The sequence below is a fragment of the Sus scrofa genome, chromosome 15 (assembly GCF_000003025.6).
Source record: "Sus scrofa isolate TJ Tabasco breed Duroc chromosome 15, Sscrofa11.1, whole genome shotgun sequence".
NCBI lineage: Eukaryota > Metazoa > Chordata > Mammalia > Artiodactyla > Suidae > Sus > Sus scrofa.
The window spans coordinates 68,190,144-68,207,400 of record NC_010457.5 but is presented as its reverse complement, the minus strand read 5'-3'; the positions used below and the strand labels follow the sequence as shown (position 1 = coordinate 68,207,400).

General features: G+C 35.5%; 1 protein-coding gene across 2 annotated transcripts in view; it reads right to left on the bottom strand.

The window, feature by feature from the left end:
* Nucleotides 1–17,257, bottom strand: part of PSMD14 (proteasome 26S subunit, non-ATPase 14) — a 101,506-nt gene that overhangs the window by 1,484 nt on the left and 82,765 nt on the right. For both annotated transcript variants that reach the window (XM_003359536.5, XM_013984188.2), the window contains 2 exons: nucleotides 12,573–12,698; nucleotides 1,403–1,465 (listed from right to left, as the gene is read on the bottom strand). In XM_003359536.5, coding sequence (XP_003359584.2) covers nucleotides 1,403–1,465; nucleotides 12,573–12,698 — 189 coding nt within the window. The remainder of the gene's footprint in view (nucleotides 1–1,402; nucleotides 1,466–12,572; nucleotides 12,699–17,257) is intronic.

Genomic DNA, 17,257 nt, shown 5'->3' with positions numbered 1-17,257 from the left:
CTTCATTTCAGAAATAAGCCTTAGGGTATTTTAGGTGAAAGAGACTAAGAAAGACTGGCAGGAGAAAAAGATATTGGTCTGTTTCCATCATAGACAGTTTTGCTTTTGCCACGCAGTAGGCCAAACTAGTGAGGTACTATATTTAAAAAAAATGATTCTGATGATTATTAAACTTTGCCAATTATATATTTTTCAGTTTCACTTTTAGTTTAACTTACTCCTTTTATTTGCTGCTGTTAAGCAGAATCTATATCTAAAAACTATAGCGTCAGAGTCACGTATTCAAAAAATAGTTACTGAATGCTATAAAGTGCTAGTAGCTCCAAGGTGGTGATCTAATATTACATATTAGACTAAAGTGGTGGGAAAAGACAACAAGGGTGACTATATCACACAGGATGAGAGAATAAGAGGAGCTGTTTCATTCTGGTTTTGGAGGGTTCCTGTTGTTATGTAAGTTGTAACACTCAGAATGTAATGAGATTTGATTTTACCAATTATGATATTTAAGTCAGACCTTTGCCCCTACTGCTCTGTTGGAATAACTGGTTATGCAGTGAATTGGTAACACACTTCCCTCAGTTATCTACATTACTTCATGTGGCAGCTGGGTGATTCTTAGAGATTTCCCATCCAAGAATGGTCCTGGCCCAAACCTACATAGCTTGTGAGATGTGATGGGATCAGAGCATATGGTAGGATGGCTGAAAGCAAAGACAGCTTAGTGTCTTGCATCTGAAATATCAAGATTCTGCCAACATCAGCAATATGATAACCATGTTCCATGAAATGAAAAAATGTAATCAAGATTCTTTAAAAAACAGTCTAATTAATCTGTAGATTCTTTTAATTGGTTGGTGTGTTCCCCCTAACCTTCAGGAAATAGGAACTAAAATATATATTTCATTTGGGAAAAGTGAAAGAGCAAATACATAAAGCCCTTTCTCTTCACTCAGTATAACCCAATAGGTCTCTAAGCTTTCTCAGGAACATAACCTATGTATTGAAATCTACATATTGATAAACTATATTATCTTTAAAACTGTTACATATTTTTAAAAACCCCTACCATTCTATTAACTTCATGGATAACATTTCAAGCAAAAATAATACTTGACATATTAACTCAGGACGCATGTTTCCTAATTCACTTCTACTCAATTATTTTCACTAAAGATAGTACATCACAGGTATATTTGTGATTTACTTGTCTTTAGATGGCAAAGAGAATCTGACATCAAATAATTCAGTGACCTTTAAAATTAGCATCACATTTACATGACAGAAGAAAAATGCAGAGTGAACCGACAGGGGGGAAAAAATCATACAGGCTCCAAAATAGTTTACACTCTATAAGAGCATGTTATTATGAGACTGCGTAACCTATTATAGTACACCTCACCTGCTTGCCAACATTCTTTATTGCCAGCTGTTCAGGTGTCATTTTATCTTCTTCTTCTACAGCCTGTGAATGAAACACAAAGGACAGAGTTTCAAATTCTAAATTTACTTTTTCTACTCCAGAATAATCACTAAAGATAATGTTGATCATAATTTTCATTCACACAATCTTTTACTCAAGTAATTTATTAAACAAAAAAGCAATTCTGCTAATCTTAGAATAGCCATCAGAGTAATAAAAACTATTACCACCATCATTTTGAAATCAGACTTTCAGAAATTTGTAAAAGACACTGAAAAATATCAAACTGGACCACCAAATGGAAGTGTTAACTATTTGGTAACTGTCATAGAATTCTCTCAGGGATGGCTGAACTGGAAGATATAAGAACTTAAGGCAGCTGCTTGTGGCACTGTGGTACTAACTGGTCTTACTCAGTCTTCTTTTTCTTTTCTTTTCACTATGGCTCTCCCCCAACTTCCTATATCTTTGTTTCCTTTTTCTTGTCAACAGAACGCATGCATACCCAGTATCTATTTAACTGTAAGTAACACTTAGGAGTAAAGTACCTGCTGACTTTTGGTCCCTTTATCGAATCATATAGTTTTCTCCCTTAAGGTCTTCACATATTTAAATCTCTAAAAGTAATACATATATTCATAAAATAATCTCACTTCTCCACATGAATGTTCCTTAATAATCATGAAGAAATAGCATAATCTGAAGTTTTCAACATTAAAAAAAATTATTTGAAATGCCAGTTCAAATACAAATTAAATCAACCAAACCATATACTCAAACCACTTTCTATCTTTTCCAGAGTTAGCAACAAACTTTTATGTGCATCATCATAAATTTTCTAGCAGAATAATTTTAAAATAATGACAGCATTTAGATTTAGATTGGCTACCACTATTGTCCTCTCTTCTAATCATGGCACCACTAAAAAACTGCCTTTCTTTGCGGGGGGTGTGGGGGGAGTCCACACCCATGGTATATGCAGAGGTTCCTAGGCTATGGGTCGAATTGGAGTTATAGCCGCTGGCCTACACCACAGCCACAGAAATGCCAGATCCTTAACCCATTGAGCGAGACCAGGGATCAAACCTGCATCCTCATGGATGCTAATCAGATTCGTTTCCAATAAGCCATGACGGGAACTCCCCTCCAAAACTGCTTTATTGAGAATTCTAAGTTTATGGAACCGCTGTAACATTTTTGGGTATGTTACCGCCTGAAGCTAGGATTCTGCACCAGATGAACTTCTGGTCTATGATTTATTCATAGCATTTGATAAATGGAAAATTAAGAAGACTTAAGTATAACCAATCTTAAGAAATAATATCTTAGCACTTATCAAAAATATGATTATAAAAGGCGATAAAATGATAGGGGCAGAAAGTAGGAAACCAAAATCCCAGTGAAGGTTAGATTTGGATACTCTAAACTTAATCTCTCAGCTGCCAAATTTCTTCATGTGTAAACAATGAACATGTAGGAAATGCAATCATCAGACATTTCCCATAGACTGGGAAGTTTGGCTGCATTTCACACCTTCTTAATAGTTTTGTAAACAGAGAACTTGAAAATGAGCAAAGATGGCAAGTATCTAATTTTATAAATGGACAAACTATCTAGAGAATTTTCCCCAGTAGAACCTGCCTAAAGAGAAAAAGATAGTGAATAAGTATTGTATCTACTGTTTATTATAGGATACTTATTTACAACACATCATTAGGAAGTACATTTATAATTCATAAAACTGAAAGAAGGGAAAATAACACTCCAAATCTAGAATTCCCTAGACAGAGAATATGTTCATTTTCAGAGTCAGATGCCACTCCTATTATTCTGAGCTAGTTAAAAAAGTGTCTCCTAACTGGGAATTTGCTTCTTCTACTACCTGTATGTTTTATATATATGGAAATAATGGCAATACATAAAAAGTTTATCTTTCTAAATTACTTCTACAAATCATGACACTATATCTTTCTGACTTAAAAACATATTAGATGAATGAAACAATTCACATAAGTTAGTACTCTATATCCATTCAGTGTTACTTTTTCCATGCACATGCCAACAATAGTACTTTACAGTATTAGAAGGAGGAAAGAGTTTGAGAATCTGGCTCAAAATACCAATCCATGCACAAAATAGTTATTATGGAGTATTCTGGACTATCACAAATATCAAAAATGGCAGATATGCAAAGATGAAAGTAAAAAAAAAATTAAAGCACTGATCTTATTTGAAAGGTTAAATTGAAAATAAAAAGCTCTAATTCAATTTTTTAAATCTTTTATATCATTTAACCACTTTACCAATTAGTTTTTCCATTTCCAATAATTAAAAGAGAGAGTTCACAAACTCTTTGAGAAGTGCAGATGGTAAAAAGTACTCCCAGCCATAGATGCCATCTGGAAAATGAGGAGCAGCTGTAGATTTAGGCATATACTAAGGTTGCAAACCCCCATGACAAAAGAGTTAAGCACATCTCTTATATTCTGAAATCATCACATTAAACCCCCAAATATTTTCTCTTCTACCTAAGTTATTACCTTTATCTCATCTACCATCTGGGCAAGACCAGTTTGTCTTCATTCATAGTTCTAATCTGGCTAGTCACCAGGAAAAATTAAGAAATGGTAGCAGCAGAAACAAATGAAATTCAGGCACAGGCAGTGTCCTCACTAGGGGAACTTCTGTGTTTATGGCAACTTCTGTGATTTGGCATCAAATTTTGCTTTTGCATTCGTGCTCTTAGGTTTACTCAACCAACAAAAAAGCACTGAAAATGTTTGTGGCTATTCACACTAGAAACGTTTTTAACAGTTTATCAACAAAGACCCCCAGATGGCTATCCCATCATGTACGGTCTGCACAGCTCTAAGAAATTCCTAGAATTTGGTCTGTTATGTTATCATAATCCCCTCAGATGTACCCCCTATCTTAAAGAGGTTTTTACTAAACCCATTAACCTCATTATCTTTTTTTTGGTAATGGTGAAATTTCTCAAATGGAAAACCCGTGTTTCAAATTTTATCACTGTATTTACTCTTTAACAAACATGGAATGGGTCCTTGGCACTTTATTAATACTCTTTTAAGGATCTGCACTAGGTAAATCCCAATGGACTCGGATTACCTGAACTTTTGGAACACCTTTTCCAGTACCCCCTTTCCCATCTGATCCTTTAATCTCTGCTTTTATGACACCATATCTCTTATTTCACCTTGTGCTTCACACTTATTCCATTCCTTGGGCCTCTTTTTTTCCCTTTGCCATGTTAGCTATGTTCACTCTATAACATGGTCCCATTTAAGCACATGCTTTCTAAAAGCACCTATGTGATCATTTTTTTCACTGTTAATCTCTGCATAACTGCTATTAAATACAATATAAGGCATTTTACTTCTTTTTTTATTTTTATAAAAAGTTAATGCATTGACTATATAACTGAAAATCACATTATGGGTCATGGGGATAGAGAGTAAGTTTATTTTTTTATTTTTTATTTTTTTTTAGAGTAAGTTTAAAGAAATGGCTTTAAACGAGTTCCCATCGTGGTGCAGTGGTTAACGAATCCAACTAGGAACCATGAGGTTGCAGGTTTGATCCCTGCCCTTGCTCAGTGGGTTAAGGATCCAGCGTTGCTGTGAGCTGTGGTGTAGGTTGCAGACTCGGCTCGGATCCCGAGTTGCTGTGGCTCTGGCGTAGGCTGGTGGCTACAGCTCTGATTTGACCCCTAGCCTGGGAACCTCCATATGCCGTGAGAGCAGCCCAAGAAATGGCAAAAAAAAAAAAAAAAAAAAAAAAGACAAAAAATACAAAAAAAGAAAAAAAATACTTGGGTGAAGTTCCTGTCATGGTGCAGCAGAAACAAATCCGACTAGGAGCCATGAGGTTGTGGGTTCGATCCCTGGCCTTGCTCAGTGAGTTAAGGATCTGGTGTTGCCGTGAGCTGTTGTGTAGGTTGCAGACTCGACTTGGATCCTGCGTTGCTGTGGCTGTGGCTGGCAGCTGTAGCTCCGACTGGACCCCTAGCCTGGGAAGCTCCATATGCAGCAAGTGCTGAGGCCCTACAAAGCAAAAAACAAAAAACAAAAACAAAAAATCCCCAAACAAAACAAAACACTTGGGTGGATTTTCTGCAGTTGTGCAGTGGGTTAAGAATCTGACTGCAGTGGCGGGGGTCACTGCATAGGTAGGTTTGATCCCCAGCATTGTGCAGCAGGTTAAAGGATCCAGTGCTGTTGCAGCCATGGTGTAGGTGGCAGCTATGGCTCAGATCCAATCCCTGGTCCAGGAATTTCCATATGCCATGGGTGCGGCCATAAAAACAATCAATCAAACAAACAAACAACACAAAAAAAACCTTGGGAAAGCAAAATTAACAAAGGTGAAACAATTAGAAAACTATCTGAGAACGTATACAGGTATGCATATGGAAAATATGGAACTAGTTTTCCTGCGACCATCAGTAATTAAACATTAACATATACATACTAATTTACTGAATTCTAAAAACATCTTAGTGAAGGAGCTAGTCTACATTTCACATAAAGAAATTAGATACTCTCTCCTATAGGTTAATTCCAGAAATACTTCTATATTCAATAAATAACTATTAAGTACTAACATTAAGACAGTTCTTGCTCCTCAAGAAGCTCACATTTGGGCTTTACCTGTGAATCTCAAATTATAACACAATATAAAATACATAAAAAAGAAGTGTACACAACAAATGATGGGGACACAAACAGTCATAGAGCCGATGCACAATGAAACTGTGATTTAAACTTAGTCCCATCTATCTCCAAAGATCTCGAAGCAACACTCACAGCAATTTGGGAAATCATTACTTTTTTTTTTTTCTTTTGAGCAGCACCCGCGGCATATGGAGGTTCCCAGGCTAGGGGTTGAATCGGAGCTGTGGCCGCTGGCCTACACCACAGCCACAGCAACACAGGATCCGAGCAGCGTCTTGGACCTACACCACAGCTCATGGCAAGGCCAGATCCTTAACCCACTGAGCAAGGCCAGGGATCAAACCAGCAACCTCATGGTTCCTAGTCGGATTCGTTTCCGCTGTGCCACGACAGGAACTCTGGGAGATCATTACTTTTTTATGACATATCCTGAATAAAGCCAAACCCAATTTACTAAGTGACTTAATGGCATAAATTCTTTTTAAAAATATTATAAGGAATCTAATTTTAAAACATAAAATAGACATAAAATAAAGATTGTGTGTGTGTGTGCATGTGCACGCACATGTGCACACTCATACAAGTATGTGTGTGTATAATAGAAATTGCAGTCCAGCTCATTGAAAAAAATTTCTATGGCAGAGTCTACTACTAGCTACCTACCCAACATACATCTTCTCTTCCTTCTTTTGCAATATAACCCTGATTTTATTAAAGGCAGTAATGCTCCCAGGTAAAAGACAACATTACTTAGCCTTTCTCAAAGCAAAGTATGTCCACCTGACTAAGTTCTGCTAATGAGATATAATCAGAAGTGCTACGTGGGAATTACAGAAAGGCTCCTAAAAAAGAACTGATTCAGCTAGCTCTTAAAAGTGAACTGATTTAGCCAGGAAGTATCCCTCTTTTGCCCTTTCATTTTTTCCTGTTGCTGGGAACTCAGATGGGATGGCTAAAGTTTTATCACTCATCCTGAATCATGAAGAGAGATAAAGGATGGAAGGTAGTACAAGGAAAATGGATCAAAAGATAGAGGGAGATACCTGGATTTGCAATGACTTCAGTGTTTCATACTGGCCTTTAAGTGCAAGAGACAGAGGTTTCTATCTTGTTTAAGCCATTGTTATTTCAAGCTATAACAATCTTAGATATAAGTAACACTTGCTTATTAGTACAAAAACTGAGAATAATCCAGGATTTACATTAAGTATATAAAAAAAATCCCTCTACTTTCCATCTTAAAGGTGACAACTGTTGATAGTATAATACATTGAGATATACATGAGATAGGTTATCACAGAAAAAGAGAGGGAAGGTAACACAGTAGGGATTTTCCTATTGTTACATAATTTAGGTTTTACACGTAACAGCAAGTTGTAAATATTTCTCTAAATTGGTACTTAAAGAATTTTATTCTTCATAATAAACCCTTAAAAGAGAACATGTAGGCTTAAAGAGTTAGATGCACTTAAAACTGAGAGATAAAATTGGGAGATGGCCTTCAAAAATGTCATGCGTCACATTATTTTCCCACTATTGGTGCATTCTCCCAAACCATTTTTTTTTAAATTCTATTTATACTTTTAACTTTTTTCTTTGATTACTTAATAAGGTTGAACTCTTCTTCATGTTTATATGACATTTGCCTTTAGTGAGTTTTCCAGTCTGTTGTACAATTTATCATTTTATTTTATTTTATTGTCTGTTTAGGGCCGCAACCATGGCATATGGAAGTTCCCAGGCTAGGGGTTGAACTGAAGTGTAGCTGCTGGCCTATGCCACAGCCACATCCACACCAGATCCGAGACACACCTGTGACCTACACCACAGCTTACAGAAACACCAAATCCTTAACCCACTGAGTGAGACCAGGGATCAAACTGGTCCTCATGGATACTAGTCAGGTTTGTTACTGCTGAGTCATGAGAGGAACGCCACAATTCTATTATTGTTTCTTAAAATTGCTTTACAGGAGTTCTTTGCTTATTATGTACCTTTTGGATCCTAACCCTTTCTGTGTTAGAGGTACAAATACTTTCTGCCAGTCTGACTCCTAACAAGCATTCAATAAATGTTATTTTTATTGCAGATAAATTTTACTGTCAAGTTATCAAAATTTTAAAAGCTCAATGATATTCTTATTAGCACTAAACTAATCTTTGGGAAGCCTGACCACAGCTTTACAAGTTTCGACACTTCCCTTTTGGAAACAAGGAAATTGATTCACAAATGTTTTTAGTATTTTTCAAAAATCATATATATATTTAAACAATTATATTATAGTAGTTATTCCTAAGTATTTTATAATTTTGGATGTTACTGTGGACTGACTTGCATTTTCTATTTTTCAACTAGTTTCAGCAAGTTTCAGTATCTGCATGGTTACTGTAACCTACGTAATTCTAAATCATAACAGTTATAACAGTATTCTAGTTTGGGCTCATGTATTTCTATGTTTGACTGTAAACATATCCTATCATACTTAAATAATAAGCCACCTGGTTTCCCAATATTTTACCTTATTTTGTTTTTCCTATCTTATTGCACTAGCACAAAACAGGACTTTCTTATTTATTATAGCTACTGTGGTAAACCAAAAGTAATATGTAATCTGTTATATGTAATTACATAAAAGAGGTATCCAAACTTTCTTTCAGGTTACTAAGTAGGCAGTACTTCTACCTGAAAAGTAAACTGTCAGATCTCTGAATTTATAAGGCTATGTGTTTGAAAATAAAGCAAATTTTTATGTTTCTATGCTATTCTTAAAAACACCTTTTAGGAGTTCCCGTTATGGCACAGTGGTTAATGAATCTGACTAGGAACCATGAGGTTGCGGGTTCGATCCCTGGCCTTGTTCAGTGGGTTAAGGATCCAGCGTTGTTGTGAGCTATGGTGTGGGTCACAGACGCGACTTGGATCCCGAGTTGTTGTGGCTCTGGTGTAGGCCCTCAGCTATTGCTCCGATTCGACCCCTAGCCTGGGAACCTCCATATGCCGCGGGAGGGGCCCGAGAAATGGCAAAAAGACAAAAAAAACCCACAAAAACCAAAATCTTTTATAACCCATTTTCCCACCGGCATATTCACTTATAAATATCCAATTGAATATTATCAATATTTTAAAAAATGATGCATCTTGACATGAATAAATTAGGAGATTTGGTATAAAAGAGCTGTGAGTGTTGAAGTTCAGTAATTAGAGAAATCAATGACTAATAATCAAGCAGAATCTCTGCTTGGATTTCAGATTTGAAATCAAAAAGCTGGGACAAAGGAATTTAATTATTTTCTAACCTTCTTTCATTTTAGGAGCTAACTGGCACCTAACAGTAATTACCTTAGTTTAAAACACCAACCAATTAAAAAGAATACTATGAAGAACTGGTAGTATGGGCCTGTCTTTTTATATTTTAAGTGTTACTAAAAACTTCACTGCATTCTCTTTCAATCACAGAGGGAATTACAGTCCCAAATTTGGACTCCTTCATATCACAGCTTACACATTGTTTTCATTTTATAACCAAACCTTACAAGTTTTTGAGTACTACAGAGATTTTTTAAAACTGTAAAATAGGAAAAACTTCTGTGGATGGGCAGCAGTAACCATAAATAGGTTATCTCCTGGCAGTGGTACCAATAAGAATTTACTTAAACTTGTAATGTTACAGAGAAATGAAAACCATTCCTTTACTCTGCTGAATAATAAGTCCTAACATTTTAATTTATAAAAGGCAAACCTTTAAATTTGATAGACTATTTATTTCTCTTTAATCTTAAGGATATGAAAATATATACTAGAAAAATTAAAAAAATATATTTTCCTTACAACCAGTGCTGATTTCCAGATGGAACACTACATATAAATCAGGGCATGCTCTTCAAAGCCAAATCTAATTCTGCTGTAATTTAGTGTGTATGGGTCCATCAACATTTTTTCAAAGCTCAATTCTCTCAAAAGACTTACTGTTACACTTGGAAAAATTTATACACTGTCTCTTGGCTAACGCTTATTCTGTAAGATGTATATAATTTTAAGAGAAAAATATTACTTTTTTAGTGTGACAAACAATAGTTGTAACTATCTCTAAAAGCTCTAACCGTTAATTTTTAGCCCCTTATAGAAAAGTTCTTATTTAAGATGGAACTTTTTATGTCCTTTCTCAATTTTTCTACTTCTACTTAAATTGGAAATGTTAATACTACCAACATACTTTTAGGCACTTAGGCAGGAAACTTTTAATTCATCTTTGATTTGCCTTCTTTCACTTCATCTATCCAACATTTTATTTGTCTACTGACATCCCCCCACCCCCTGCCACTAAAGTAATTCAGAAAGACAGACAGTACCTTTGTTCGAGTAATAGCAAACTATTTCTAAAATAGAATCTCCATTTCAAATCTCCTCTTATAACAACCTTTCTTCTATACCATTGTCAAATTAAGTAACCTCAAGTCCGGTTCTGAGTATATCATGCCCCTGATCAAAAATAACTCCATCCTGATTTTCCAAACGTTATTACTTTAGTAATTTAAAAAAATTTATTCCCCACTATTCATGCTTTTATGTACTCTAGCCAAACACTTTCCTAAAGATATCTTGCCTTTTCTGTCTCCTAGTCTCCGCGCATGGTATTTAGTTGGCCTAGGGTAACATTTCTCTGTATGTTCAAATCTTATTCATGCTTTAAAGCCTAGTTCAAATGTTTTTATTCTCTAACACAGCATCCTGGGTTTCTCCCAGTTGAAATCAAAAGCCTTTGAACTTCTACAGGACTTCACATGGACTTCTCTATGGCTGTGGTCTCTATAACTTCTGATTTGAATGAGTATATAAATCTCTCGGAAATCTTGTTAAAATGGAGATTCTAATTTAGCAGGTCCAAGAGCCTACATTTCTAATAAGACCCCAGGTGATAATGATGCAGCTGGTCTGTGGACAATTTGAATACTAAGGTATCACAGGACAAAACCAATTTTGGTCTAGTACTCTGGTTATGAACTTTTCTTACTGCCCCTGTTTTCCTATAAATGAAGGATGGATCCTTGTTTTCCATTGCAAATTGTACAGTAGATATTCGATAAGTAAGCATAATATTGTATAGTGCATATGTTTTACAAATTGCAGGTTTTCAACAAGTAATGAGTTGCAAGCTATACGTCTATGTGTATAATATGTATGTATACCTAGCTGAAACAGAATGAAATTCAGTCAAATAAGAAAGAAAATAGAATATTTTCTTATTACAAGGGATATATTTATAACAAAGGTAAATATTGTTTCATAAAACTTTTGTTGCACTACACCACCACCACCACCCATACACGCAAACTATACATTAGCATGCACTGGGTCAAAATGTAAAATCTACTCTTTATGCGAATTTTGTTAAAAAAGTTAAAAAATGTTATGAGTTGAATCATGTTCCCTCTCAAAAGATACACTGAAATCCTAACCCTGGTTAGAGATTAGAGTTATGCTGCCACAAAGCAAGGAAAAGAAGAACCCTCCCCTAGAGGTTTCACAGGGAGCACTGCTTTCCCAAGAACTTGATTTTGGATTTCTAGCTTCAGAATTGTGAGGGAATAAATTTGTTGTTTTAAGACATATATTTTATGGTAGTTTGTGACGATGGCCCTAGGAAACTGATATAATACAGAAGATATATTTTAGTCATAGCTCAATTATTCTCTTAATTTCCAAACTGTAAAAGAATGTATAAATAAAATATTATCATAGCCACATATACTTTAGCATACAGTAAATACTTTCAGGAGATTCTGAAAAATATAACTTTTTAAACATCCTATATAAGTGGTCTGCCCTAGTTACTCTTCCTTACATGATCCTGTTCCTTTTCTTTGCAATATTAATCACAATGCATTACATAGTATTTGTTTACTTTCTATTTCCCCTATCAAAAAATAAATTCTGTAAGGACGTCTTCTTTCTTATCATACCCCCAGTGCCTGGCACAAACAGGCTTTCAATAAATATTTATTAAATAAAAAACAGAAAATTCTTAAGGTATATGTTTCAGGTATTAAATGCTGTTGTTATTGTTTATATCTCCTTGTTCCCCTCCCCTTCCAAGAAAAGTCCTTTGAATAATGAAGAAATTTTAGATATATAACTATTTTACAAGGTCTTCAACAGGGGCTGGCAAAGTATAGGTCATGGGCCACATCTAGCCAGCTGCCTGTTTTAGTAAATAGTATTTCCTAGTACACAGCCTCACTCATTCCTTTATGTATCACCTGTGGCTACTTTTGCATTGTAATGGCAGAGCTGAGAAGCTGTGATGGACCAGATGGCCTATAAAGCCTAAAATATTTACTATCTGATCTATAAAATAGGCTAATCTATTTTGAACTATTTATATTTACACAATGCCTGACATCTAATCATAAACGTATTTCAAAGATTATAAGAAATAAATGTTGAAAGTAAGTTTTTACCTTATTGTAATTCTTGGCTAATTCCAGCATTTCTTTCACCACTGATTCATTGTGTTTACAGTGTTCACTGTAGTCCTGAAGTGTCAAACCTTCCATCCAACTTTTTTTATGCAAATTTAGCAACATCTAAAAAATATAAAGAAAAATCAATTATTTTCCTGTAGAAGAAATTTCCTTTATTTGTCTTGAAAAACAGCTTCACAAAAAACTGTTGGAATTAATGAATTCAAATTGAATTTTATTAACTTAAATTCTAATAGGAATCCTCCTAAATTTATATTAATAAAATCTAAGGTATACTCCAACCCTATGGCTACTCCATGTGCTGTTCCTCTGCCTTTATGGCTATTTTCCTTAGCTATGAAAAGTTTACCTTTTTCACTTCCTTAGAGAAAGGTGCCACTCTGCACCACACTATATAAAAAACCATCCCACACTATCTAAACATCTTTCTTTCTTTACCCTGCTTTATAATTTTTATAACACTTGAAATTTTTGTTTTCTTGTTTAGTGCATTTCTCTCTCACTAAAGAGAAATTAATATGGCAAAAACTGTGTTCTGTTTATTTCAAGATCACCAAAGCCTAAATTCTAGAATCTAGATCATAATATAGTCAAAGCAAGTACTCAATAAATACCCATTGAATGATGAATGAATGAATGAAACTACTATGTTACACACAGGATTTCCAATAGCTCAAATAGCCCAGCTTTCAAATGTTAAGAAAGTAAATGCCCTCTTTTTTCTGTGTCAATCTTTCTGAGCCCCTGTTTACATATCTAAGAATTAAAGACTTGTATTAATGACTTATAGGAGGAATCTTAAAGACATAAAGTTATTTGAAGAACAGAAACAGATTCATAGCCTTTGAAAAATTCATGATTATTTATCAAAGGGGAGAGGTTGAAGGGGAGGGATGGACTAGGGGCTTCGGATAGAAATATTCTAAAATTCGGTTGAGATGATGGTTGAACAACTATAAATATAACAAAATTCACTGAATTAAAAAATACCAATTTTTATTAGATAATCTTTAAGTTTCCTTCAAATTCTAATATTCCATCTATATTTAAAAAATTAAAACTTCTTTATATTAGAATAAAAATCATGAAACTAGGAATGAAATCATTTATTCTCCCAGTTTGCAATCGTATCTGCAAATTGGAATTGAACCCTATTAGCGATAATGGAACTAAACACCTTAGTTCATTGTTTCTCAAACTGGATTCCTAGTTCTGAGTACATATTCCTAGAAGTTCGTAAGTTTTCAAGTTTAGAATCATAAAATAGTTTTTCTTAAAGTCCTGCTATATAAATAATGTTCTTCAGTTAAGGACTATCACAGAATAAGAAGAGTTTTCTAAATGAATGATAAAAGTATGCAATGTGAAAAAAATGGTGGCTTCGGAATGACTATCATTGTTTTGCTATTAGAACCAGTGTACTTTAAATGAGATCCATAAGCCATGAGGACCTGAAGACATAGTTGGAAGCATATGAGTTTAGTCTGGAAAATTTACTTGTTTAGAGGTTTGCAGCTGAAAGCAACACAAAGTTTTTCTTATGCTGGACAATAAGCTGCATGTCAAAATCACCTATGAGGTTTTCCAAGACACAAAAGCTCCAAACTACCCACTTTTCTTCCTAGGGCTTGTGGAAAAAAAAAAAGGAAAAATCCTGTACATGTAATTTCTTTGATTGTTTCCCATCTTTTCCACTGATTGTGTTTTAGAAAATACATCCTCAGAAAATTTTGGTGCAGCAGCAACTACCTAAAGCTACCTATAATTGTTGAGAATTGGATTTTTTCCTACACTTCAAAAGCAAGCAAAAAAGTTCCTATAGAGCAGCAGGATAATTCTACCATGCTTTTAAAAGAAGGATTCCACTGGGACTCTCAGGTACTTGGTTAAAAATATAGCTTGGTGGGATAAAAGTAAAGGCAGGGATTTTAGTATCAAGAAACCACCTGAGTTGAGCTATCTGAGGAACAAAAATACAACATTAATTAATTTATGTAAGAATTTATAGGAGGCATTCCCATCATGGCGCAGCAGAAAGAAAAATCCGACTAGGAACCATGAGGTTTCAGGTTCGACCTCTGGCCTCGCTCAGTGGGTTAAGGATCCAGCGTTGCCATGAGCTGTGGTGTAGGTCGCAGACATGGCTTGGATCTGGTGTTGCTGTGGCTCTGGTGTAGGCTGGCAGCAACAGCTCCAATTAGACCCTCAGCCGGGGACCTCCATATGCCACAGGTGCAGCCCTCGAAAGACAAAAAAAAAGTAAGAATTTATGGGTGTCTTTTATCCAAAAGCTTACGGGGTATACTATGAAAGAAAAAAGGAGAAAAAGAAAAAGTTGTTGTAATTAGATGGATATTTCCAAACAGCTGGATGTCAGATATCAAGACTTATAAAATATTTATGTATCTGAAAGAATTTTTCAGTTTGTGTGCCCTTTTTCGCAGCCTGTACCTACTCCACATAAAATTAAAATAAGTGTGACAATTTACTTCAAGCTATAAACTAAATCTATCAGAGCAGATATAAACTTTGGGACAAAAGCAAGCAGCTAGAAGAGAGCTTTACGGCTCTGTGTCTCCCCTCAGGCCAAGAAAGAACTGTTGCCATTCACTCACTTACCATTCGCTCAAGCGTATAGGACTTTGGGGTGAGTTTACTAGTGGCTTTGAACTTTTCAAATAATGGTTTATTAACCTTTAGAAAATCTTATACAGCACATCCTCTCCATAATATATAAATGAGACTGAAAATGGAGGTGATTTGGTTGAAAGGGAGTAGTATGGAGAGTCCCTTTATTCCACCTCCCACAAATCATATGGTAACTTAGTATGGAACAGTTTCAACTAGTAAGAAAGATCTTATTTATTACTGATCACTTATCATGTTTGGACTTCAGGGTGCATGTAGAAATCAAAACTTAGTGACAGTCAATAGTACTTAGTGTTCTTAAAATTTTTTCAAGTCTTTCTCAGAAATACAGACGCTTATTTGGAGAATGACTAATTGCAGCAGTAAAGAAAAAAAAAAAGTTCAGACTGTAATTTCAAAAAGCAATAGGTAGCCTTAAATATTTTTAGTTAAGGGAAAAACTGCACTTGAGATACTCCTAAATCAGTAGAAACAAAAGAATGCTAATCCACCAAAATGCTCGGCAATTTTCAAAGTAATCAAATTAAAAATTGCCTGGGGGAGTTCCCGTCGTGGCGCAGTGGTTAATGAATCCGACTAGGAACCATGAGGTTGCGGGTTCGGTCCCTGCCCTTGCTCAGTGGGTTAACGATCTGGCGTTGCCATGAGCTGTGGTGTAGGTTGCAGACGCGGCTCGGATCCTGAGTTGCTGTGGCTTTGGCGTAGGCCGGTGGCTACAGCTCCGATTCAACCCCTAGCCTGGGAACCTCCATATGCCGCGGGAGCGGCCCAAGAAATAGCAACAACAACAACAACAAAACAACAACAAAAAAGACAAAAGACAAAAGACAAAAAAAAAAAAAAAAAAATTGCCTGGGGAATTCCTGTTGTAGCTCAGTAGATTAAGAACCAGACACAGTGTCCCCGAGAATGTGAGTTCAATCCCTGGCCTTGCTCAGGGTTAAGGATCCAGCATTCACAACAAGCTGTGGTGTAGGTTGCAGATGCAGCTGGGATCCCATGTTGCTATGGCTGTGGTGCAGGCTGGGGGCTACAACTCCAATTCAAATCCTAGCATGGGAACTTCCACACGCTGCAGGTGTGGCCGTGAAAAGAAAATTTAAAAATATATCTGAAAACCCTTAAAATGCATTTCCCATTTGACTCACCTGTAGTTTATTTATTTATTTTTAAAGCATTATTTTTATTGAGGTATAGTTGATTTACAGTGTTGTGCTAGTTTCTGGTACACAGCAAAGTGATCCAGTTATACATATATCTATTCTTTCTCAGATTCTTTTCCAATATGGTTTACTACAGGATACTGAATATATAATTCTCTGTGCAATACAGTAGGACCTTGTTGCTTATCTGTTCTATATATAGTATTTTGCACCTGCTAATTCTAAACTAATTTATTATTATTATTACTATTATTATTATTATTAAACCCTGTCCTTCCCCTCCTTTCCCTTGGATAACCATAAGTTTGTTTTCTATGTCCATGTTGACTCACATTTAGTTTTACCCTAAGTAACCATGGTATTTTCTTTAGAACATTGTACAATTACAATCTATTTTTTTTTTATTACTCAAATGAATTTATCACATCTGTAGCTGTATGATGATCATAACAACTGAATTTCACAGGATTTCCATCCCATAACCCAAGCACATCCCCCCACTCCCCAAACTGTCTCCTCCGGAGACCGTAAGTTTTTCAATATCTGTGAGTCAGCATCTGTTCTGCAAAGAAGTTCAGTCTGTCCTTTTTTTCAGATTCCACATGTCAGTGAAAGCATTTGATGTTGGTGTCTCATTGTATGGCTGACTTCACTTAGCATGGTAATTTCTACGTCCATCCATGTTGCTAAAAACGCTGGTATTTCGTTCCTTCTAATGACTGAGTAATATTCCATTGTGTATATGTACTACATCTTCTTGATCACTCTTCTGTCGATGGACATTTATGTTGTTTCCATGTCTTGGCTATTGTAAATAGTGCTGCAATGAATGTCAGAGTACATGTACAT